This window comes from Amphibalanus amphitrite, unplaced genomic scaffold, assembly GCF_019059575.1.
Source record: "Amphibalanus amphitrite isolate SeventyFive unplaced genomic scaffold, NRLGWU_Aamphi_draft 000878F_arrow, whole genome shotgun sequence".
Taxonomy (NCBI): Eukaryota; Metazoa; Arthropoda; class Thecostraca; order Balanomorpha; family Balanidae; genus Amphibalanus; species Amphibalanus amphitrite.
In genome coordinates, this window is record NW_024882372.1 from 105,554 (window position 1) to 131,058 (window position 25,505).

General features: G+C 49.3%; 1 protein-coding gene across 4 annotated transcripts in view; it reads left to right on the top strand.

Annotated features, from left to right (window-relative positions):
• LOC122367572 (serine/threonine-protein kinase SIK3-like) overlaps positions 1 to 25,505 on the top strand; it is a 41,592-nt gene that overhangs the window by 14,219 nt on the left and 1,868 nt on the right. For 2 of the 4 annotated variants that reach the window (XM_043340801.1, XM_043340802.1), the window contains exons 8-17: positions 431 to 660; positions 1,542 to 1,697; positions 4,854 to 4,976; positions 7,041 to 7,239; positions 10,102 to 10,276; positions 12,787 to 12,899; positions 13,337 to 13,519; positions 15,302 to 15,417; positions 16,620 to 16,728; positions 25,057 to 25,169. In XM_043340801.1, the coding sequence (XP_043196736.1) occupies positions 431 to 660; positions 1,542 to 1,697; positions 4,854 to 4,976; positions 7,041 to 7,239; positions 10,102 to 10,276; positions 12,787 to 12,899; positions 13,337 to 13,519; positions 15,302 to 15,417; positions 16,620 to 16,728; positions 25,057 to 25,169 (1,517 nt within the window). The remainder of the gene's footprint in view (positions 1 to 430; positions 661 to 1,541; positions 1,698 to 4,853; positions 4,977 to 7,040; positions 7,240 to 10,101; positions 10,277 to 12,786; positions 12,900 to 13,336; positions 13,520 to 15,301; positions 15,418 to 16,619; positions 16,729 to 25,056; positions 25,170 to 25,505) is intronic. The other 2 variants (XM_043340804.1, XM_043340803.1) reach the window with 1 other exon arrangement.

Below are 25,505 nucleotides of genomic sequence, written 5' to 3' on the forward strand. Positions count from 1 at the left end.
ACATACTTATATGTCATCACTTATGCATACGTTATTCATGCTTTGTAACCAAAATTGCATAGTTTATAAGTATTATCACAGTTTGCACTTTACTGAGCTGCATTTACATCCTAGGTGCAATTAAATAACTGTCTGTTAAATTAATTATAAACAGTAACGGTAAACTGCGGTTACTATGCTGTCTTCCATACGGAGTATCAACTATTGACCTCTTCGCTCGACTTCTGTCTTCAACTATGTCCCTCGCCACCACTTCTCACTTCAAGACCGCACCGCCTCAGCCGTTTCTACCCCTCCTCTCTCCGACAGACTACTGTCAAACACCACCGCTTCTTACTGTAAGACCGCACCACCTCACCCGTCTCTAACCTCCCTTCTCCGGCAGACTACTGTCAAACACCAGGTTTCTAACCCCTCCGCTCTCCGGCAGACTGCGAGAGCCTGATCCGACACATGATGACAGTCGACCCGGAGAAGCGCTACAGCATACCACAGGTGCTGCGCTGTCGGTGGGTCACCCAGGACCTGGACCCAGACGAGGCAGAGCGGGTGGTGTCCTTCTGCGAGCGACCCGACCTCGATCAGCCGCCGCCTGTACAGCAGAGTGTGGTGGAGCTGATAGCCCAGCTGCCCGGAGTGACGGCCCAGCAGGTCCAGCAGGTGAGAGAGAGGAGGGGAGAGGGAGAGAGAGGGGAGAGAGAGAGGAGGGAGGAGAGGGAGAGGGAGAGAGAGAGAGAGAGAGAGAGAGGGAGAGGGAGGGAAAGGAGAGAGAGAGAGAGAGAGAGAGAGAGAGAGAGAGAGAGAGAGAGAGAGAGAGAGAGAGAGGGGGGGGGAAGGGAGGAGAGGGAGAGGGAGATAGGGGAAAGATCTGTCAGGGAAGTAGAATGTGATAGTTTCAGCTACAGTCTACAGCAGATATAATAGTTAACTAATATATCCTTATTCTGTATCTACTGTATTCATGTAGTCTTTATATTCATGTATTCTTATATCCAGTAATGCAGTCGCTTCCCTATAACTTCCGCTGCTCTTTGTGTTCGCAGTCTACGCAGTTTGCAGTTGCACACTATATAGTCGAACCACCATAACATCTCACCCTTGCGTTCCCACGCCATATGTACAGTCAAACCCCATGCATAACCTTCCCACCTTTCTGCGTTCACAGTCTCTACAGTCAAACCCCCGTCCTCTCCTACCCTTCTTGTTCATAATCTGTACAGTCGAACCCCCTAACCTTCCCTCTGCGTTCGCAGACGTCTGTCCAGTCGAACTCCTAACCTCTTTGTTCGCAGCCTACATATACTGTCGAACGCCACTAACCTCTTCTCTGGTGACAGTCTGCACAGTCAAACCCCCATCACTTCCACTACTATGTTTCACAGTCTGCAGGCCTATGGCCTATGACCTCTACCATCTCCGTTCAGTGTTCACAGTCTGTACAGTCGAACCTGTATGACGACTTGGCGGCCCTATAAGGGTCCCTCTGTGCTCGCAGTCTGTATAGTCGAACCTCCTAACCTCCCCTCCCCCTTCGTTCGCAGTCTGTACAGTCGAACCTGTACGACGACCTGGCCGCCTGCTATCACCTGTTGTGTGATCAGGCGGCGACGGCTCCCCTCCTGCCCACGGCCGCCGCGGCGCCCGCCCTGCCCAAGGTCCTCACCTCCATATGGAGTGAAGAGGCCGACAAGGGACAGGTAGGTGGGCTAGACTAGAAGAGGAGGGAGAGAAATGGAAGAGGGAAGAAGAGACAGATAAGGGGACGAATGGTGGGAGAGAGGAGGGAAGAAAGAAGAGGAAAAAACTATTGGTTTTACTGCGTGATCCCTACTTGAGCTGTATTGGATAACAGCTATGATAGCTGTTGTTGGAGATGGTGCTCAGAATCGTTCTGAGCGCGAGTGACAGTGGATATTGTACGTCTGCGTAGGGGATGTGGACGTGGGACAGTAATCGATCAGTGCTCGCCGAGCTTTGGATGGGCCCCGACGGGAAGGTGGATAGAGGGCGCGCCCATCGCACTGTACTAGGCTCGGGCGGGCTAGGCAGTAGCCACATCGTCTCATACATCATGTCTTGCCTCTAGTCTGAGCTGACGTAACGTGGTATGTGTTGCTTCATTCGCCACTCGCAGCCTGCTCTGACCTGGACTCGGCTGCTATGACCTACTCCTACGTCCTGTAGGCCCGGGCAGCGCTTGTCGAACAGCACTGCGGATCCGAAGGTTGGGACTTTAATTGTGAAAAACCGCACGCCCGCCGCCAAACGCAAACACCGCAAAACGCGCAAAACGCACGCCTAAAACGCCAACGCAAACCTCGCAAAAAACAATCGCCCGCCCGCCGAAAACCGCAGAAGAAACGCACAAAATGCCGCAAAAAACGCGCGTCCGCCGCAAAACACAAACACCGCAAAAAAACGCAAACACTGCCGCCGCAAAAAAACGCCTGCATCGCCCGCGGCCAACCGCGAAACGCCGCAAAAAACGGCCGCACGCCGCGAACCGCAAAACGTCGCAAAAACGGCCGCCCGGCGCAAAAAACGACCGCCCGCCGCCCGCCGCTAACCGCAAATAACGGCCGGCCGCCGGCAACCGTAAAACGCCGTAAAAAACGGCCGCCCGTCGCAAATCACAAAACGCCGAAAAAAAACGGCCGCCCGCCGCAAACCGCCGCTAAAACGGCCGCCCGCCGCCAAACGCAAACAGCAAAAACACCCGCATCGCCCACCCGCCCGCCGCCAAACACAAAAACCGCAAAAACGCAAACACCGCCGCAAAAAAACGCCCGCAACGCACGCACGCCCGCCGCCAACCGCAAAACGCCGCAAAAGAACGGCCGCCCGCCGCCAAACGCAAACACCGCCAAAAACGCAAAAACGGCCGCCCGCCGTCAAACGCAAACACCGAAAAAACGCAAACACCGCCGCAAAAAAACGCCCGCCGTAGGCAAAACGCAAACACTGACGCATTAAGACAAATATGGCGCCCTGCGGCAAATGTGGTGCATTCATATCTACCGTTTAAGCAGCCATCCCTGTATTACAGCGCATCCTAATCGTCCAATGTTCGACAAAGTTACGCACATTCTGCGCTTTTCGGCAAAAATGGCGCTTTGAGACAAACGTGGCGCACTGCAACAAACATGGCGCATTCGTTCACGTCGCTTAACAATTCATCCACCCACCAAATTCTAGCCCAATCGGACTTATACTTACAAAGTTATGTACATTTCAATATTTCACTATAAAATATCTCCGCAACGGAGGTGCCCAGATTTTTACATGTGCCACGTGACCACCGGTGGTGCAAGCAGGACTTGTCCCCTCACCGATTGTTCCATTACAGGCTTCCTGACTGGTGCTGTTTTCGTGCTATAATGCCACAAGTCGGCAAACACACGATAATCTGGGAGGTACGCGACTCAAACACGTGGCCACGTGGCACGTGCCGGACCTTTGATAGCTTCACCGTTCACGCCACGTGATGACCCATCGACGTGGCCATCAGCATATAAAAGATGACCCCGGCCGGTGTCACCGTCCCTGAACAGTGAACGGCTAAAGTCGAAAAACGGGAAAATTTAGGGAAATTTCACCTTTCGAATATATAATTTCCCCAGAATTTTAAATTTTTCATTTTACAAAAAATCCGAGATAGCAGTTTTTTAGCCTCCTTCATTCTGTGCCTACACCCGTTTTCAGATCGACCCTATCATAAAATCTGACGGCCTGACGGCTATTTCCCCCATTCCTTGCATTTTACAATGCTAGTATATTTAAGCACCAAAATTGACCCCGTGCCACGGCACGTGCAATAGCACGTGCGCCACGTGACCACTAGTGCGACAAGCTGGACTCATCTGCTCACCGGCTGCGTTGATTTGGTGTCGCTAGGTAGAGTGGTTTCCACGCCATAGGACCCCCAGTTGGCCAATGTCGGATTTTCCCGGAGGTTCCCCCATCAAACACGTTTGCACGTGGCACGTGCTTTTCAATCGCCCCATATCTGACCCATATCATGTGGTAGCCGACACCCCGGGGCACAACATATTGGAACATTTTCAAAATCTAACGTGGAAATTTTTTGCAAAATCGATTTGAATATAATTTTTCGAAATTGCCATAGGCTCAACATGGGGTAACTATCCGTCCCGATTACCCGAAATTTTGTCATTTATATTTTAAATAATTACCACCATGAGGTGGGGTCCCGGCCCGAGATTCGACCCTAAAAATATCATTCATTTCTAACGTGGAGTTTTTGCGCAAATCGAATTTTAAATTTTTCCCCATGTCAACCCTATGGGAAAATGCACGTGCCGATTACCCCAAAACGTGTCAATTATATTTTTTGCAACTTTGCCAGAAGGTAGCTCCCCCACACGGGACCAAACGCTGAAAATGGCAAGAAATTCTACCGTGCCGTTTTCTTCCCTGTCAAAATGTCCAAAATCGCGGCAGAAACGCTAAACACCCCCCTAGAGAGGTAGCTCAGGTTGGGATTTTCAATAGAAAATCACAATTCTAAAGAATAGTGATTGTCTTAATTGAAAAGTCCCAACCTTCGGATACTAGTGCATTTATCGTGCCTTCCGACTCGCCCTGTTCTGCCCTGCTTTGCTCTACCCGATATAATCCGACCCTCCTTTCGCATCGCTCGGCCTTCCTTGGTCTAATCGGGACTGGCAGCTCTGCTGTACCCCAGCATATCCACACTGGCCTTGCCTACCACCATTGACAACCTGTTTTACTCCACCCCGATCTGACCCGCCCTGACCTACCACGTGTCTGCCTGCTCGACTCGACCCTCCCCACATGATCCGCCCTGACTCTATCACGTGTCTGTCCCTCAGTTCGAGGACGCCGAGCGTCACCTGGAGCTGGATCTGGAGGAGACGTCCAGCAACAGAGACCAGTACCACTGTTCGCGGCGGCACACGGTCGGGCCCGGCGACACGGCGCATACACAAGTTCAGGTGAGAATGGCTAGCGACACGGCGCATGCACAAGTTAAGGTGAGAGCGACTGGGGACGAGGTGCTTGGTTAGGTGAGAACACTGAAGACACGGCAAGAACGACAGGAGACACGGCGCCCGCACAGGTCTAGGTGAGAAATCTATTAAAATGCGGCGTGTAGGTTAGGTGAGATTACGCTAGACACAGCGTTTGGTGAGGTTAGAAGGTGATGACACGGTATACACATAGCTCCAAGTGAGAACGTTGGAGGCATGGCGATTGGTGAGGTGAGAACGCGTGAGACAGTATTTGGTGAGGTGAGAACACTGAAGACACGGCAAGAACGACAGGAGACACGGCGCCCGCACAGGTCTAGGTGAGAAATCTATTAAAATGCGGCGTGTAGGTTAGGTGAGATTACGCTAGAGACAGTGTTTGGTGACTAGGTTAGAAGGTGATGACACGGTATACACATAGCTCCAAGTGAGAACGTTGGAGGCATGGCGATTGGTGAGGTGAGAACGCGTGAGACAGCATTTGGTGAGGTGAGAATGCTGGAGACACAGAGGGCGAGGTGAGAACGCCTGGAGGTGCGACACTTAGCCACTTGCTTTAGTGATCACGCTGTCCGATGCAACGATCACTCAACTGAGAACGCATGCCGGGAGGCGTGGCGCTTGCCGCTTACACAAGTTCAATTGAAAACCTGCAGAGCCGGCGCTCGCTTAAGGTAGAACGCTGAGTGGGACGGCGCTCAAACAAATTCAGTTACTATCGTCAAGGCACACAGCTTTGGTAAGGTGAGAACGCTTAGGAAGGTTGTGTGAAGCCAAATGAGCTTGCCTGGTAACTCAGTGCCTACTTTGGTGAGAACGCCTGTAGAGTTTTGCCTAGCCGAGAACGCTAGGCGAAGCGGTTCCCACTCATATTTGATAGAGAACGCCAGAGGGTTTGTTTTGTTTGGCGGTGATCGTACGCAAATGCCACTGAAAATGCTGGCCGTTATCCTTTCAACACCTGACTGCACGCGGAAATCTGGCGCGCCGGCTGCTATGTTTAGTTTGTCGTGCTGCAGTGTAGATGGGGACACGGTCAGCCTGGCTCGCCGGGCGGTCCTGCATTGTTAGTCACCAGCTGCAGCGTTTAGCATTCCTACGCGACTCGTGGAGCTGTCACGGCCGCACGGCCGGGTAGCCATCCTTGCGCGTGGCAGCGTCAGGCAGCCGGGTTGGGACTGGCTGTCCAGGAACTGCGGGGACGGGCTAGGTGCTGTCAGCAGCCTTGGGAAGGTGTAAGTTCTGATTTCCAACTGATTGTATCTTTTGAGACTGAAACGTTTTTTTTTATCTATTGATAATCTGATCTGTCAGGGTTTTAGTCTATAAATGGCGAAATAAATCGTAGTCCATTCCCCAACTATCCGTTATTTTTGCCGCCTCCAAATGGTCAATAGCTGATACCTTTGTTTATCTCATCCTAAATGCACGAGAGGAGTGCCACCATGATCCTGTTCATGTATATTTTCGTTATGAGCAAAGTATGGACTGTATCTTAGCGCCTCCACTCAGTGCCTATTCCAACCCTCGCTACATAGCACCTATCTGTGGTAATCACTTGTAATTACTAGCTTTGTCGAGTCGTGCATTCTGGCGAAATCAGATACCGAAACCTAACGCGATGCCAATTAGATTGTGTTGTCACGACTGCTGTGCAGCCGGAACAGGCACCTAGCCGGGCGGCGGTGCTATTTCCGTATACCGCGCGCTGCACGCTCCACACTAGGACACCACATATCAGCGTTTTTTTCGTTATACCGCGTGCGGTCCAGTGTTCGCCACATTCTCCCTCCCAGAACACCAAATATCGGCGCTAATTTTGTAATTTTGTATTCTGCGTGCTGTTCAATATACCCTGGTTCACCCCACCCCAGCATCCACCCCAGGACATCAAATACCAGCGCTGTTTCAGATGCGCGTGCTATTCTCTCCTCCACACTTTCCTCAGGACTCCAAATCTCTGCGCTATTCCCGTAAACTGCCTGTCCCGCACCCGCTAACACACCGGAACCCTCTCCCCCTCACCAGGTATCGTTCGGGGTTCCGCCCGCCTGGGGCTACGGCGTGCCGACCGGCGTGGGCGGCGGCGGCGGCGCGGCGCGTCTGTACCCGGTGCTGCCGCAGACGAATCTGGCGCAGAACCTGCCGCTGGTGCAGCACCAGCCACCGCAGCGGTTCAGCACCAAGGATCAGCATCTGCTCAAACCGCCCACTGTGCTCGGCGCCTGTGAGTAGAGTGGCGAGGGAGGAGTGAGTGAGTGAGTGAGTGAGTGAGTGAGTGAGTGAGTGAGTGAGTGAGTGAGTGAGTTAAGGCCGCCGTCCACTGCGACGGAATTCCGTCCGGAGTCCGTCCGGAATGTCGCCGCACGCTGGCCGCATCCGGTCCGGATGCGGTCCGGATGCGGAGAGCTAATAAATGTTTCCTATCACTTATTACCAAATAAAATATTGCAAGTAACCAGCAGCGAATACTCTTGCCATTCTAAGGAAATAATTTTTACTTACTTCATGATGATCGAGTTCCAATTCTTCGTACAATTCACAATGTTTGCCTCCGACACGGCCCCAAACCACGTCTGTTCCGGACGTTCCGGATGCGTTTTCCGCAGAAAAGTTCAACGCGTCGGACATCACTCTTCCGTCTCCGTAGCAACCGCATCCGAAACGCATGCGGAGAGCTGACGGAAAATCAACAGCTGATTGCCGTTCGGATGCGGTCCGGACGGAGCGCACACGATTTCCGCACGGACCGGATGCGCCCATAGGGTTCTGTGTTAAATTCCGTACGGACCGCACGCGTTCCGCACAGTGGACGGCGGCCTTAAGTGAGTGGGTGAGTGAGTGGGTGAGTGAGTGGGTGAGTGAGTGAGTGAGTGAGTGAGTGGGTGAGTGAGTGAGTGGGTGAGTGAGTGAGTGAGTGAGTGAGTGAGTGAGTGAGTGAGTGAGTGAGTGAGTGAGTGAGTGAGTGAGTGGGTCAATCAGTGAGTAAGTGAGTGAGTGAGACGTCGAATGGCAATGTGAGCCGAGCTCTGTGCTGTTCAATTGTACCGGGATCTGGGCATGTGAGAGCAATGTGAGAGGACGTGCTCTGCAGTAAAGAGTGATTAGGTGCTGTAGAGAGGCCTGAGGTCTGAGTGGGTTGAATGATACAAACACTTTGGAGCATATCGTACTGCTCAGCTGATAACTAGATCGTATCAGTACAACAATAAAGCGTTGAAGGCATCGTCTAGCTGCCATGAGTCCACATACGTGGGGTGAATGAAAAGTTTTGAGCCTTACACGATTACAGGTGACGCAGGTTAATGAAAATTTGGTCATATGTTTTACCACTATTTATATGAATGCACACCAAATTTTGAAGTCCTAGCACTTGTTTCGATTTTAGAGCCCGTCAAAGTGAAGAAGATTGCCCGTTCGGTGAAAATGGAGAATCCAAAATTGGAGGGACTGTGGAGTTGGTGAAACCACGTCGCTACTCTCATCTGAAAAATTAAATGCCACAGTCATAACAAGGAGGGAAGTGTTCCGTAATTGGGGAAATAAATTAGATGTATTGCAAGTGCAATTCCTTTCAAAGGGTCTTACTGTAATTGGGCAATCCTATGACGACCCACGGATGCGTCTTTGTCAGAATATCAGGAAGATCAGAACGGCAATGCTGACAAAATTGGTCATGTTTCAACAGGACAATGCTTCAGCGTATTTTTCCTGGGATGCAATGTCAATTCCATTACTGAACCTTCCGATTTTTCTCAAATTAAATCTTTTGACCAGTATTGGCATCCTTCGGTGTCTGTTTCCTTCTAAAACTGAAGAAAAACTGAAATAATGACGCTTCACAAAAAATATGACGTCATTGACACTGCGAGCGCTTACAAAAATGCCATGATTCAATGCGCTTTAAAAGTAAGAAAATAAAGTGCTAGAACTTCACAACTTGGTGTCCACACATATAAATAGTGGCAAAACATGTGACCAAAGTTTCATTAACCTGCGTCACCTATAACTATGTTAGGCTCAAAACTTTTCGTTCACCCTACGTATAACGTCCTTGACACAGTTTGTATATCAGTAAAATCTGGTTAAAAGCGAATATTTACGTTGTCATGGTGGCCGTGACTTGTCCCGTCTGCCATGCACCGAACATTGATGACCATTATTTTGTGACCTTTACCGCGCTCATCATGATCCCACGCTCAAAATGTCAGATGTTTGTCCTGTTCCCGCTCAGGATTTTGTGCTGGCTCCCGGACGGTGACATTTCACTCGATGGCTGGCTGGTGCGGGCAGCGTTATTGTGCTCCCGTGCACCAGGCTGGGGTTTGGTGTCACTGTCCGCCCCTGGCTGTGGAGCGCTGCTCCCTGCAGCAGAGCAGCATGGGGAGTGGAGGGGAGGGTACGGTAGCCGCGATGGGAGCACCAGGGGGAGGACAGGGGAGCAGCGGCGAGATCAGAACGGGAGCAGCAGCGGCCAGATCAGAACGGGAGCAGCAGCGTCAGTTGCAATGGCAGCTGGGGGAGGGGCACAGACAGCTGAACAGCAGAGGCCGGCGGCACAGCGCAGCGCGAGTCTGTTCGCCGCGCCGCGCCCGCCAGCGTGCGGCCCGGCCGCCGGCCGCCGCCGGTCTGGGTGGCATCCGGGGCGAGCCGCGCGGGCCGGCGCGGCGGCCGGCGGTCAGTTCAGTCCCGGGCCGCACACGTGGGGTAGGCTGCCGTCAGCGTGACAGCCCGGCCGGCCGGCGCGGCGTGGGCGGTGACGGGCGAACGAGTGATGTGAGTCATGAGTGTGATGTGAATGTGATGTGGCGTCGTTGTGATATAATGTGACGTGGCATGTGGTGACGTGGGATATGTGATGTGACTTGAGTGGTGTAAGTCGCTCTTAGAAGCGTTTTTAGTTTTTCACGATGATTTGCTTTTTTCGTTCTTGATAGGGATCAAAACATTTTGCGGCAATGTCTGTCATAATTGGTGTGACATTCTACATACATTTGATAATTACCATCTGTCGTCCCTCCATAACCCTTGTAACCTCTAGCCTTCTCACGACCCACCTCTGACCCTGCCTCGCTCTCCTCTCGTTCAGTCGGCGGGTTCGGTCGCCGCGCTTCGGACGGCGGTGCGAACCTGCAGCTGAGTTACCGGCAGCCGGGCGGAGCCGCGCAGCCGGCTAGTCAGGAGCAGCTCTGCCTGCTACAGAGGACCGGTGCCGAGCCCGGAGCGCCCGGAGCAGACGGAGAGATGGAGGATGGCGGAGCGAGGTGAGAGGGGGAGATGATGGGGTGGAAAGAGGGAGATAGCGGGGAGACACGGGAGATAGTGGGGAGGCACGGGAGGGAGATAAATGTGCAGGCAGGACATAGTCGTGGGGTGAGACAAAGGAGACAACAGATGAGACACGGCAGCTATTGAGTTGAAACAAAGGAGACAGTGGGTGTAGAAAGGGGAGACGATGAAGTTGGTTGCGACACAGGAGACCAGGGAGTGAGTCAAGGGAGAGACTATTGGTTGAAACACGGGAGATATTGAGGCAAGGCAGGGGAGACGATGGAGTGAGGCAGGGGAGACGATGGAGTGAGGCAGGGGAGACATTGAGAAGCCCTGGTTACAAGGAGTGAGACAGCTGGAGCAAGAGGGACAATAGGACGAAGCTTGGGATGCAGTGTGATGTGTTGCAGGCTTGGGACACAAAGGGGTGATACATGGCTGGACGATAGGGTGAGACAATGGGAATTTAGGTGAGAACGGACTAGGAGAGGCAATGGGGTGACGTAGGTGACTACGGAGTACGGAATAATATACATGTGAGGAATGGGATAACATGAGATGAGACCTGAAGACGGGGAAAAGTGTAAGGAAGGAGAGGGGGGGGGGGCATGGATTGGGAAACAAACATGTGAAGTGAGATATGGACGATAAGGGTTTGAGTCACGGGGAGAATGGGAGGAGGCATGCGATAACGAATGAGGAAGGGAGAAGGGTTCAGGCAATGAAAATCAGTAGGGTATGACTATAAGTGACGAAAGAGGGATTGGCACTACTTGATTAGGGGCTGACATTTTAGACATTAGAAAAGAGAAGGCTGAACGAGAGGCAATGGAAAACACTGGGCAATGGAAAACACAATGGATGCACTACGTCACTTGAGAAAAAGACGGAACTATGAGGATGGTATTCAAGAGTTCGAAATGCTTGGTCTGAAATGGGCAGTGGTCGTCTTGCTCGTAACGCACACTGTAGTACGAAATCACTTCGTGTGTGGTGTGCGGCACGTTCCTGTTCACTAATGATATCACGAGAAGACCACGCGCCATGCAATCAGCACTGTTCCAGTTGTTGTTTTTCTCTCATGATCATATATGCTATCTAACGTAATAGCTTTACGTCTGTGAGAGTTGCATAAAAAACAATTTCAAAAAGCGCACTTTGATATGTACAGTCATGCTACGTCAAGGGTAATCTCTAGAGTTTCTATTAGTCAGCTTGGGGTTAGCTGGCCAAAGAACGATTGTGCTAATCATATTGCTTCTATATAAAGCTACCGTTCTTCAGATAATCTTCGAGGGCACTTGAAATATCGGTGTAGGTACTCTGTGCTTGCTCAAGTCGATTATCAACCCATTCTTTGATACCCGATCTTGTAAATCCTGAAAACTGTGTTGATCATTGGTCTATTGAGTTACTTTTTGCGGCATGACTGCGAGGACTTGCCGTTCGCAGACCGCAGTATATCAGCATTATCTCTTGAGACTTTTCTGCCTTGTTGTTGTTGCTTTTTAAGAAATCTGCAAACTATATAGTTTTTTAGCAATACTGAATAAGATGTGGTCGTCCATCAGAAGAGTGCTGTTTGCCGCAAAATCAAATAATTGAAATGTAGGAAAAATGTAGAAAAGTATTGTGAGAAAAAGTGTGTATCAACGTAATGGTTCAGCTATAATGTTTTTTATGAATTTGTTGAAATTTTACGTTGCCTCGCTACCTTGGCTTGGCTCACACTGTGCTTGAATGTCACATGGTTTTACCTGCCTCAACGTCACTCAAAACGCGCCGGTCATGAAACACTGTGTGGGGAATCAATGATGTCAGCGGCTTCGCCAAATTTAGACACGGCTGTCCACCTCCCGGATATTAATGTGGAACACGACCCGGTACTTTGATGCTGTCACTCGCTAGAAACATAAGGGGAGGGGTGCAATAATTCTGACCTAAACTGGGTGGAAGACGTCCAGCTGTGACCGTATTTTGGATGTGTAAATTGTTGTTGTTAACGTTTGGCCTCATTGTGAATTATTCTACGTCTCGTAATCAAAATGGTACAAAGCCTGAAACAGACTCTTTCCGCAGTCAGGAAATCGCATGCGAGAGCCTATTCAAATACATGGAAGCACGCTCGCATCAATCGCACGCACCTCCCGGATGCGAATGCTGCGGGAAGAACTATAATGTATTTGAATAGGCTCTCGCATGCGATTTCCTGAATGCGGAAAGAGTCTGTTTCAGCCTTAAAGCATGAGTTGGAAGTTACTATAATATGTTAACCAGAAAATCGCATAGATAATACAGGGCCGTCTCTAACTGTGTCTGCTGGCCCCGTCTAACCGTCTTTCGTCTCTGTATTAGTGCATTCATCTTCTGTCGGTCCTCTCTGTCTCCGTCTCTGTATCAGCACACCCAGCTGTCTGTCTCTGACTGCGTCTGCCGGCCCTTCCTGGCCGTCTGACTGTATTTGTCGGCCGTATCTAACCGTCTCCGTCTCTGTCTCCACCAGGTACGGTGACGACAAACGCCTGGACGAGAGCTCACTGTGCGAACGACGGGTCAGCGCCGGGAGCGCGGGTAGCACCAAAATCCGCCGGCCCAGCCTCAAAGAGCCGCCTTCAGGTCAGCCATTCTCTGAGTCAGACTCGCGAGCCGAATCCGACTCGGTCGCTCAGAACACTAAGCATGTCGATGTCTGGCTGCGCCCGTCTATCGTTTCGTGTCCCTCACGGAACATGGCCCAGCCGAGCCACTGTATCAATCTGTATCGATGTTTTATGTTGACTCTGTTAGTTTCGACTGCTCGCTCGGTGTTACTTCACCGTTTTAGTTATCGCCTCGTGCTCTGGTTTTGTCGTTTAGTTGTTGGCTCATTCTCTCTCCGAGCCCCTGCCTGTAGCCTGTTGGTGTTCGCTGTTTTGCTCCTATTTAGCACACCTCAGTTTTAGTTTGGCACGCCGGCTCGGCCCGTCCGCCGGGCCGCACTGTTCCTTTCCTCTCCTGTGTGACCGGGGACGCTCGTGTGTGCGTGTCTCTAACCCCAACCGGGTGGACAGCAGGCAGTGCGTCTGCCTTTATGTTGGAGCGAGCGCTGATCACACAGCAGCGCATCCAACCGATTGGCGCCGACGGTAACGGCCGGCGGAGGAGGACGGGTCTGATTACGGTGGGCCTGTCCCCGGTCCTGGAGAACTCCACTCTTCATACACCTACAGTCGGAGAGAGCACCGATACGACCTACGGTGAGAGGGAGAGAGAGCTGGGGAGGAGGATGGTGTGAGCTGAGTGGTGAAGGACAGGGGAGAGAGAGAGAGAGAGAGAGAGAGAGAGAGAGAGAGAGAGAGAGAGAGAGAGAGAGAGAGAGAGAGAGAGAGAGAGAGAGAGAGAGAGAGAGGAGAGAGAGAGAGGGAGAGAGAGGCGGAGGAAGAGGGGGAGCATGAGAGATTCGGGGAGAGAGTGGTGGAGGAGAGGAGAGAAGGATGAAGACAGGCTTGGGGAGAGTATGTGTGCGCTGGGAAGTCGGGCGATTGTTTAGGTTGTGATGGCGTTGAATTTGGGAGGAGGGTGATTGCTGTTGTTTGAAGGGTGGCTGTGACGATGAATGGATGCGATGTGGGTTCAATTGGGGCCGAGTGGTTGAAAAGTGTGTGGTGGTATAGTAGACGATAGTCCTTTAATGTAATCTGATACCGTGATACTCTAACCCTTATCTTAAGATGGTCAAGGAATTATATTCACCAGGCTGCAAGGGATCTGTCGTGCGGTATGTGTCACCACAGGAGTACATTTATATGACGCTTTCTAAACTAATAGAAAAACACAATTCTAAAGAATAGTGTTTGTCTAATGAAGAAACAACCTTCGGGTATCTACATCTCCAAATCAAACACCCAGAAATAACTACATACGCAAAACACACACAAACAAACCTAACAGCTGTTTGTGCGTCCACCAACCGACCCTAGCGGGCAGTCTGACCGGTCGCCGCTCTGTCAGGCGGGACCGTCGAGGCCGGACCGTGGTCCCCGGGCGGACCGGCGTGGTCCCGGCCGGTCCGGTCCCCGCCGTGGTCACGGGCGACGCTCAGCCGGCGTGGAGCGTCACGGTTGGACCAGCCCCGCATGACATTTTCAATCCGCATGCAGTCTGTCAAGCTGGCATGGTCTTTTGTTAGATGTTTGCTGATGTGTTGTGGCTAATTATTATTTTACAGGTTTGGCTGTGTTTAGTGCATGCCGTTTCTGTGATTGGCTGATGTTTTTAGAGTTCGTGTGCTCTCTTTTATGTGTTTTCCTACGTAGAAGTGTATCTTTGTTCTTTGATTGATAGTAGTTAAGTGATTAATCAAGCGTAGCATTGTTCACATTATCGCTTGGTGTTTAGTAGAAGCGACAATAATAGCATAATTAAGTGTGTAAGCTATGGCATAAGTAACATTTCAGCGATAATTGCGAATATTAATATGCCCCTTGGTGAGCGAAAATAACTAGGCGTCAATTGAGCTGCAGACTATGGCAAAACATTCCATCCGCTCGTTATATTCAACCTCACAATATCCTCTCAATTTTCCTGTCACTTGTCGCTTTCCCGTCATTTTACGTGTGTGTTTGCACCTCACGCCGGCTGTTCTACAGCTTTCATTACACCACCGTAACCGCACGGACCCAATTACCCATGACCTTTAAGTCTAACCTCTGACATTTAACTCGTACTGTGTAACCTCTGACATTTAAAAGTAACTCCCGAAGCCTTGAACCCCTGATCCTTAACCCATGAGCCTCAATCCCTATCTCAGGACACGTCCTGTCTCCTGTCGCTGACTAATAACCCCTATCGCTGACTCCTGCCGTGATCCCAATCGCTGACCGCTGACCCCCTACCCCCTGACCCCTGCCGTGACCCCTGTCGTTGACCGTTGACCCCCTTACCCCTGCCGTGACCCCTGTCGCTGACCGTTGACCCCCTTACCCCCGTGACCCCCTGCCGTGACCGCTGCGGCTGACCTGTGACCCGGTGCCCGGCAGGCGGCCACTACCCCAACTCGCTACGTATTCCCTCGGACCGCTACACCCGCCGTGTGAGCGACTCGTCAATGCTGGGACAAGACCAGGACGCCGTACGGGAACTGGAACAGCTTAAGGTAGGCGGGCGGGACGCTGTGGTAGCTGCTATTACCTGTCAGTTTCTACAGTAGTTCGTTTGTATTAGCCAGTAGTTAACGCGACATCTTTCGTTGGATAATCCTTAATAGTTACTGTTCTTAGGAACTTTATTGTAAGGTAATGCAAACCTTTTTTATCGCTGGTTGCAACCCCGTCCCTCCAAGTCCGAGTGTTTCATTATTTGGTCAGGTTCTGTCCCTTTCACTTTAAGTGCCAGTTCTGGTTTATTTTAGGCTCGCTCTTGACAAAGCCGGTGGGTAAGGTCACTGTTCGCGCACGACAAAAATTCCCATTGTTTGCCAGCGGCCCAGCGTCACCTTGTTTCTAATTGGCCATGTGCTGACAGCGTGCCGTTCTGTTTGTGTGTTGGGTTAGGCTCTTTGGGTCTAACAAGACCATTTCAGAGCCGGAAGGATGATAGGAATGAGGGGGAGACATTGGTCTGGGCAGGGACCCTAGTGAGTCGCCGGGGCTGAGCCCATCCAGTGGACAGGCCACCCAGCCCCCTGACACTCACCGCACCCCGCTACGGGTCTGCTCCTAGGGGAGCTTCCTGCATGGCATAAATAAGCTGTCCGTCCAGCCCGGAACAGAGGGTTGAGGCGTGGAGGAGAAGGATTTAACTACCCTGAGGATGAAAACGGCGGACCGGGGGACAGCGTGCCTCTGTGCGGCGCATTGTAACGCATCGTGACCAATCGTGTTGCGTTTTGACGTATCGTCACGAAGTTTGGCGTGTTGGGACGTTTGGTGATGTATTGTTGATCCTTCACAAGACCTTTTGGCGTATTCCAATGTTTCGTGATTCCTTGGAATGCCTTCATTTGGCATAACTTGATCCTGATTGCAATGCATTTTGTGACGCATTTTTATGCACACAGAAACGTCTGTTGTTGCTGTGATGTATTTGGATACATGATTGTAACGCCTTGGCGTATTGGGACGTTTGGTGATGTATCGATGATCCTTAACGAGACATCTTGGCGTATTCCAGTGGTTCGTGCTTCATTGGAAACCTTTATTTGACATAGCTTGATCCATCGAGACGCATTCACAGTATGTGATTTTATTAAACGTATTTTACACTCACGGACGCCCGAAAGCTTTGTGACGCGTTTTGATTCATTGTGAAGCATTACGGCACGCTCGTGTGACTGACGCGCGTGCCTGCCGTTTCCAGCAACACAGCCGGTCGGTGGACAGCACCACGATGCAGGAGTTGCAGCTGCAACACACGCGCCACTTTCTGCAGCGAAGACAGGAGGGCGTCGGACAGCTGGGAGCGCCAGGTATGAGAGGGGTTACCGGAGGGAGAGGGCGGGACGAGCCAGGTAGAGGACTGGGGTGGTCCGGCCGCTGTCCTATATACCGCACTCTGTCCCCATCCGGCCCTCAGTTGGGTGATGCAGGGTGGTCTAATGTCTTACGGTATGATATGAAACATGTCCCGCCATTTGGTGGGCTTAAAGGTTAGAGGTAAACTTGTCTATTTATAGAGGAGTCCTTGGTCCCTGCATTCAGTGTTGGGTGTCTAGGAATGCGGTCTTACTGGTGTTTCATTGTGCAACGCCCGCATCTGCTTTGTGCTCTCATATTCCTTGTAACCTTTCAGTGAGCAGGCTCGTTCTAGAAATAGACGGCGATAAATCAAGCTATAAATAGCCGCAGTGTCCACTGACTGCGAATGGCCCCGTGTGTTGTCAATCGCAGCTCTGCACCACCAGTCTGCACGTTGAGTCCCTGCCTGTATCATTGCAGTTGTTTAGCGTCTAACTTGTCTCCACGCGCCCTCCCCACTTGTCTCCTGGTGTCTCCTGGGCCCAGTTTCACCAAGTGGGGTAATTTCGGCATGGGGTAGATTTCCATTCTACCCCATGGGATAGAATCCAGTTTCACCAGCTCAAACTACCCCCATGGGGTAGTCTCGGCATCTCTTGTGAATGTTTGCTAAGCAAGCAGCATCAGCAAAACAACGGAACGTTTTGATTGGTCGAGAATTTCATTTCACGACGGCGTGAAATGAAGAACACATTCGATTTGGCTTCTTGTATTTGTCCACCAATCACCTTGGTAACGATGGCACCATGGCGCCTCAGTTTCCAAGATTCACAACTGTATTGAGAAAGGAATGCAATGCACAACCGCGAATCTTGATGGATAGGTTACATTATCGAATATCGATTTATCTAGTTTTATTATCGAATAGTATCGAATGTTTTAATATTAATTAGTGTTTTCATAAATTAGATTTTTTTATTATAAATTTAGTCCGAACATTTTGATGGGAAGGATTCACAAGGACAGAGCCACCGCTAAGCGAAGCTTGTTGCGATGACTCTGCCCTCTACCCTCCGATCGCGCAATTCCGATTCTATGGCAGAATTTAGATTCCAAAGTTTTACGTGCGCACAAAGCCGCGCACGGCCGGTCCCCTCGCTGACTTCGCCTGGCTACGGCCTGCCACCAACCACAACCATACCTGTCAGGAGGCCCATAAATGTCGAGCGCCCGTCGCGCTTCGAACCCGGACTGTTATAACCGGGAACGCGTGCTCTCACCACGCGGAATCCAACGCTCTAACCAACTGAGCTACGGGACCGGGACCCGTAGATGCTTAGATTAGATGTTTAGATTAGATATTTAAGATTAGATTAGATGTTAAATTAGATTAGATGTTTAGTGTTTTATAATTAAATGTTTCAGTAAATTAGTGCATGTTTTAGTATCGAATACACCTTGCTTGGTATTTTTGACGACTTTTAACTACGAATCTTTTGCACCAGATGCTTTTTATTTCTAATGTGCCATACAAAATACAAACATTACAGATGTACGGCACATAACGCAACTTAATTGAGATATGCACAACAGCGACAAAAAAAAAATAGATATGGAAAGTATCGAATCCACTTGGCCTGGTATTTTTAACAACTGCTTCTTACGAATTTCGTGCACCATATGCTTTTTATTTCTAATGAGAATTACCTAGGTATGCACGACACATCCTCTTGCTGATTTAGGTACGGCATTTTTATATTGCTTTCAGTTGTTAGCGTCTTGATATTTGCTGGATATTTGCTTATTGACCCTAATACATAGATGCCTCAAATCAAGGCCATATATAGGCTCAAATGATAATTTGAATAGATCACACAAGTACTTGGATCATTTCAACAAGACGCAGCATGTAACCACCGTGAAGAATGTGCATTTTTATTGTTTGTATTTCAAGGCTTCCTCATCCGGTATTCAAGGTCACTGTTGAAGAAAACCTTTAAGTTAAAAAAAGTAAAATTCCTGGCATTCAGCTATGGGCGACATCTATAATGCTTCTTTTGGTGTTGTAGATCACAAGCATAGGTGGCGCAGGCTACATGCAGTAAAATACTTGGATGAAATTTGAAGTAGGTATGCTATGAATAATGCGTACTCAAACGTGACAGGTGATTGGGCTTCAATAAAGTATGTTCTTATTACTATTTTACTGTCAATTCTTGCTCACAATTGGTATCATATTCACAGATTACCCCACGAATGTCTGCCGTAATTTTGGTCGGATATTTGGGGTAGAACCGACGATAATCAGCTGATTGATTGGCTTGTTCAGTTGCTCACGGACCGTGAGCATCTGTTTGCATGGCAAATTTGGGGTAAAATAAGAACTACTCCATGGGGTAGTTTGGAAGTGGCCAATCAGAACCTACCCCATTTGGTGAAACTGCTTTGGGGTAGTTTCGCCGAAACTACTCCAAACAGAGCTTGGTGAAACTGGGCCCTGGAGACAGTTGACCTTTGGCTCATGTCTCCGCTTGTCTTTCGTGTCTCCGCTGTCTCCCACAGATCCTTGCCGTTTGATCTGCCTCCTTCGCGTGTCGACGTATCTGTCTACCTACGCTGGCATCTGACTGTCGTCTGCCTCCCTCATGACTTGTCTCCAGATATATCTTGGAGACACTTGTCCTTTGACATGTCTCTCGGCACTACCATCTGTTGTATATCTCCGCTGTCTCCTCGAGACATCTGTCGTCTGACTTACAGGGTGTCCCAGAATTACCCGGACATTGTTAATTAGCGTATAAAATAAGGCAAAAAGGATTGCGCCTTTTTCTTTTTATCATCCTATATAGTCAACTAGGGTGGCTGTGAAATAGCACATGCAATAGATACGCTTGTTACAAGATCAGCCGACAATGATTAAAAATGCCAGCCTTTGCTGGTCTCAGTTGTTTTACGGTTCTCCCGAAACTGGGTGAAGGCCTGTTTTCTTTGACCTGTTGCCGAAGGATAATACGATCATATAAGATAAACTTAACATCAAAGTGTTCCCAGGTCATAAGGCATTATCCCCCAAAACAAAAATTGCTGCCTACACCACTTTTGACGCTTTTTTACATCTGAAGTGGAGAAGCTCCATGTCTGAACATGGTGGGACCCTTGGCTTCCAACAGATTTGGTTTCCAAAACAAACCCGTTCATGGCCATTTGGTTTACGGCATCCAGTTTTTTTACTGGTAGAATATTACCGCAGTAGTACTCCGTGCTAACGGCTGTCGTTGGGCCATCATATCAACCCGAATGAGTGCACGGTAGCTCAAAATGTCTCACAATTTGATTTTCGACGGTTGCCTGGCCGTCTCTGCTGTTGGGGCGTTGTAGCCATCTGACGTTCACACACGCCTTTTTTGGGCGGTTCAAATGACAGAATACCTTCGTTAGACCACAAAGTGTGCTTCAATATAATTTTTTGTTGTATATGTTATATTTTTGGGATGAATTGTAGTGATTTTCGCTGCTTTTCCCGTAGTTTTCGCATATTTTTCAGGCGAGGGACCCCAAATTTCAAAATTTTGCGAAGATAGTGGTGGAAAGTAGACTGATGTTCTTTAGATAATCCTGATCTATTGTTTAGCTAGTTTTTAGCTAGATCAGTGACGTTTGTTGTAGAGCACTTCATGGGCCGGATAAATCCGTTATCCACGGATAAATCCGCGGACCGGATAGGATTGGATTCTAAATTTGTTAAAAAACAACGGATATGGGCGGGCCGGATTTGGGAATTGAAGGTTGAACCCGGATCAAAACGGATCAAAATTTTAGCATTCAACATTGAAGTTAAAAATTAACCTAATGTGTTAAGCGGCAGCAGAGGTTTGATTAACCCATTAGTGCCGGAAGAAGAATTACTTGAAAAATTACGTTTTCTTCTATTAAAACGGCGTCAACTACACCTACTTAACACACATTTCGCCTGATTGTGTTTTTATTTGTCTCAGTTCCGGAAATATGGAGCGTCTATATTTATAGTTCGTTTTTCTTAAGTTTGCCCCTCACTGTAAACGTCTTTTTGAACACAGCACGAGAATTACTAGCTGAATTACTGAGAAAACTGGTTGGCGCACATTGTATTGGAGATATGAATAATATTTTCAAAATAAGTTTTGAACACCGACGATGTAACGTTAATGTTAAACGCCGTGCAATTTATTAATTAGTTCAGACATAATTCCTGAGAAGTCGTCTATCACTGTGGAGTTCTAGGTATGGGTAAATACGAGCTATGAGTCTGTGAAATAGTAAACAAATTTGATAAAATTGATCGTCTGTGAAATCTGGTGAAATCAATGTGCGCCAACCAGTTTTCTCAGTAATTCAGCTAGCAATTCTCGTGCTGTGTTCAAAAAGACGTTTACAGTGAGGGGCAAACTTAAGAAAAACGAACTATAGTACTCTCGGCATTTACAGTACACAAAAATGGACGGGTTACATCCAACGTTTATTGTTCACACAGACATGACCGATTTGATGTACTGAGATATGATGCCTCTGCGAAACAGATCAGGATTCACCATAGGGGTCTCACACGGTTGACACTGCAGTTGAGAGTTGACACAGTTGACACAGTTCAGTCAGTTGACCTTTCGCTGTGCTTTACTTTGAGTGGTATGGGCGGAAGCACTTCACGCACAACGCGACGTTGCACTTGCAGCAGGCTGTTGAAGGCCGTGACTTGCAGGCCTCGCGTTTACAACGCCTTTGAGACTCTGCCGGGATGACGTAGTGGTGCATGCCGTCATACCGGATGTCAGGGACGGTGGACCGTGATGCTCCCGTAGGTACTGACCTTGGCGGCCCTGTTGCGCCTTCTGTGCCGGCACCGCTGACATCTCGCTGACACCGTGTCAGCAGTGTCGTGGAGATCTGCCGGCGGACGTCTAGGAGGCTGGCGTGTTCATCCTTGGTACGGTGTACGAGCCACGTGTTCTGCACTGCTGCATCCAGCATCCATGAAAATATGGCCCACCACCACTTCTTGATCCTGATGTTTGTGCGATACGCATTGATGCTTTGGTCCATGATGTCCGTTCCGCCCATCTTCTTGTTGTACTCAGACACACAATGCGGCTGAGGCACCTGCACCATCTTCTTCTCCTTCGAGGACCACCTCTTGACTGTCTGAAGAGGTCCAGAGCCCGCCATGTTTGAGGCCACCGTTACAACAGAATTGTCCTTCCATCGCACAACTGAAATGCCATTGCTAGTGTCTCCACAGACCGAGACTGATCCTCTGACCAGCGCCTTCATCGACTTCACTGCAGCTGCTGGACATGACTTCGGCAGTCGGTTGTCTCTGATCGTTCCAGTAGCCCCATATCCGCACAGGGTGAGATGCTTGATGAGAGGAAGGCTAGTGAAGTAGTTGTCGAAATACAGCTTCAATGGTATCTTGCGGATGTGGAGTGGCAGCCTGTCAAGCGCATCTGCCAGGGCGGCGCCTCCCTTGCCGAAACGTTCTTCGTACTCGGCACTACCACGGTACGTAGCTCCCTGATACACATCGAAGGCGATCAGATAGCCCTTTGCGCTGTTCAAACACCACGCCTTGAAGCCGAACCTGATGGGCTTTCCCCGGATGAACTGCTTGCACCCGTGTCTTCCGAAGTAGGCGATCATGCTTTCATCGAATGACAGATCTTGCTCCACAGGGAATGCAGCCATGAACCTTCACTCAAGATGGTCCATGATGGGACGTAGCTTAGCAAGCTTGTCCGATTTGTCCAGTCGCTGATTGTCTGCGAAGTGTAGAAACCTGAGGATTTCGTCAAACCGATCTCGACTCATAGCAGACGCGACCAGTTCCACGCCGATGTCACGTTCTCGCTTCCAGTACATGCGCCGCGCGGGTACAGTGTGATAGCCTGACAGAAGCATGATTCCGATAGCAGTTTTTAGTTCGTCCCTGCTGACAGCGAAACGTTCCCCTTTGCTTCCAGCATATCGGCGGCTTTCGTAAGCGATGTGATCTAGCAGGTCGTCATTGAAAAAATACTCAAATATCTCGGTAGGAGAACGTTGAGACAGGTCAACACTGCTCGGGGGATTTTCTTCTGATCGCAAATGCTGCCCGACCTTGATGTCCCTTTTGACCCACTTATACTCCAGCGATTCCTTCTGAGACTTGGCTCGTTTTTTACGTGGCACACCTTGATCTTGATCAGCCTGCGTTGTATCTGCACCTGACCTGTTTTCACCTGCTGACCACCCGCTGTTCCCAGGACCGACTTCCAGTTCTGTACCTGTACGTTTCTGAGACAGGGTGTCGCCGTTCGCCAAGACTACCTCCGCTGTAGCTCGTAGTTGGTTTCGATTTAGGTTGTCGAGATATCCACCGTCATCGTCATCAGCGGAATCCCCATCGGAGTCCTCTCTGACATCGGGAGGACAAATGAAGACAGCACTGACGTCTTTCTCCTCTTCCTCGAGCTTGTCAAGCGTTTCTTGAATACTCAGTCTGAGAAAAAAAAGCGTAAAAACGTTATTGGCTGCTAACTGAAACTTCACCGTTTTTTGTATACCGTTAGTGCCGAAAGTACTATATATAGACTCTTTCAATAAAACGTCTATAACTGCAACACAAAATTCAGGAAATGTTTCATCTTTGGATAGCAGGTAAGAAAATAAGCAGGTAACACATCAATGAAGCATCGATCGTTTCGAAATCCACTGTAATATATTTTTACACTTACCCTTTTCCCGACGCCATGATGGCACGATCACCTTTGCCGCACCTCTTCACCCTGCCACGATTCAGGCGAGACTGGCTGCAGGCACCCTTGTCTCACTCCCGCTTGACGCACGAAAACGTTTTGAATCGGAGCAAACGTTTAGAAACGTTTCTTTACTACCACCGAACTCCGCGTCTATATATAGTTGATCGGCATTAATGGGTTAAAGTAATAGGCATCATTTTATGACACTCACTTGTCACAAGACTTGTCTTCAAGTGGATAATGTATGCAATATAATGTAATAAATGGCTCAAGAAATCCCGAAATGAAAAAAATATATGTCCACAGTCCACACGTCAGTCAGCTCCTAACAAATGACAGCTCAACTCAAAGTTTGAAAGACAATATTGTGCACCTGCAAGCCAACACCTGTTATTTGCCTTTCATGTCCCTAGGCTCAAAGTTGAATGAAAACCACACCATTTTGCCACAAACTATATATCAACTCACAAACTATGTGAGATGTATGGCTGTCTGGTCCCTTAGATTGAATTTGTTAGTCCAGTTTTGGGTGAAACCAGTTATTAGTGAAACGGATTATTACGGATATTTTTTGGAAGTTTGGCTGCAATACGGGCCATGGGTGGGCCGGATTCTGATATTCAAAGAAAGGCGGATAATGGGCGGATCTGGATATGACTTGCCGGATATGGGCCGGGCCGGATCCTAAAAAGCCTATCCGTGAAGTGCTCTAGTTTGTTGTCCATGACAAGCAACCACCCGTTTGACAACTGATGCATGGCCCTTTTTGGCCGAGCCCAAGCTTGTCAATCAGGTTTATCTCTTGCTCTCTCTGGCTTCGTTAGCTGATATAATTGCGCTTTGCTCAATCCTAACTGCTTGCAGATGAGCTGCAGAAGCTCTCCAGCAAAAACCATGCCGAAAGTCCGTTTACAAAGTTGAAAACGGGAGTTGTTTCACCATGGTTGCCTATTAGTGGCTTAAGCTGAAAACGAAAAAGGACTACTCTTACTTGACTCTGGATAATAATTGACTCGAGTCGTTACCGGTCACCAAAAGCACACAGTCCCCAAGCTCGATAGCTAAGGGATATCTTATAAAAGTATGATGCTTGTATATCATTAGAATCGAGCGCAATCGCACTTTTAGCCAGAAAATAAATGTCCGGGTAATTCTGGGACACCCTGTATGTTTCTGTGTACATGATGTCTTTATGTCTCTGCGCTATTGTTTAACATACGTCTGACATGTGTCTCTCAGTTGTCTTTATTATCCAGTATTCATGTCTCCTGACGTGTGTCTCACCTGTCTCCATTAACCCATTTGATCCGTGGACGTTTATCCTCTGTCTCGACATGTTTCCTGACGCGTGACTCTCTCGTCCCGTATCCATGTCTCCTGACGCGTGTCTCTTACCGTGTCTCTCCTGTGTCAGTTGTCTCAGTCGTTCCGTTGACGTGTATCGAGTCTTATCTCCATTGTCCCATTGGGATGTCTCCTGACTCGCGTCTCTGTTCCATCTCTGTGTCTCTCAACGCGCGCCCCCGTTGTCCCGACTCCGCGTCTCCTGACTCGCGGCTCCCCCGTCAGGCGGACTCGCTCACACGGGTAGCCACAGCGACCAGGCGCTACTACGTAACATGGAAACGCTGCGACTACAGACTGATGTGTCCCTGCAGCCGTTCGGACTTGGACCAGTCAGTGTGAGTTGAGGTGGAGGGAAAGCGGAGAGGGGAGGAATGCGGGAGGATAGACTTGTAGGTAGGTGGGAACTGGGATTAGCCGTGTGGTTTAAGGAGCCCGTTGAGGAAGGTAGTTAAAAATGGTATAATTTGTTAGGGTAGGATAGGTGACGGTTGAGAAGAGGAATCCTGTTTATGATGAATATAGCCATGAACTTATGAGTCACGATTTTATGAATTTCTACTGCTTTAACAGAGGCTATATTCCACCATTTGCAGATGCAGCGTACTTGCTATCATCTTGATTTGATTATGTTGTTTGTTGCTAATTTACATTACGGGCGCGAAGTGATGTTA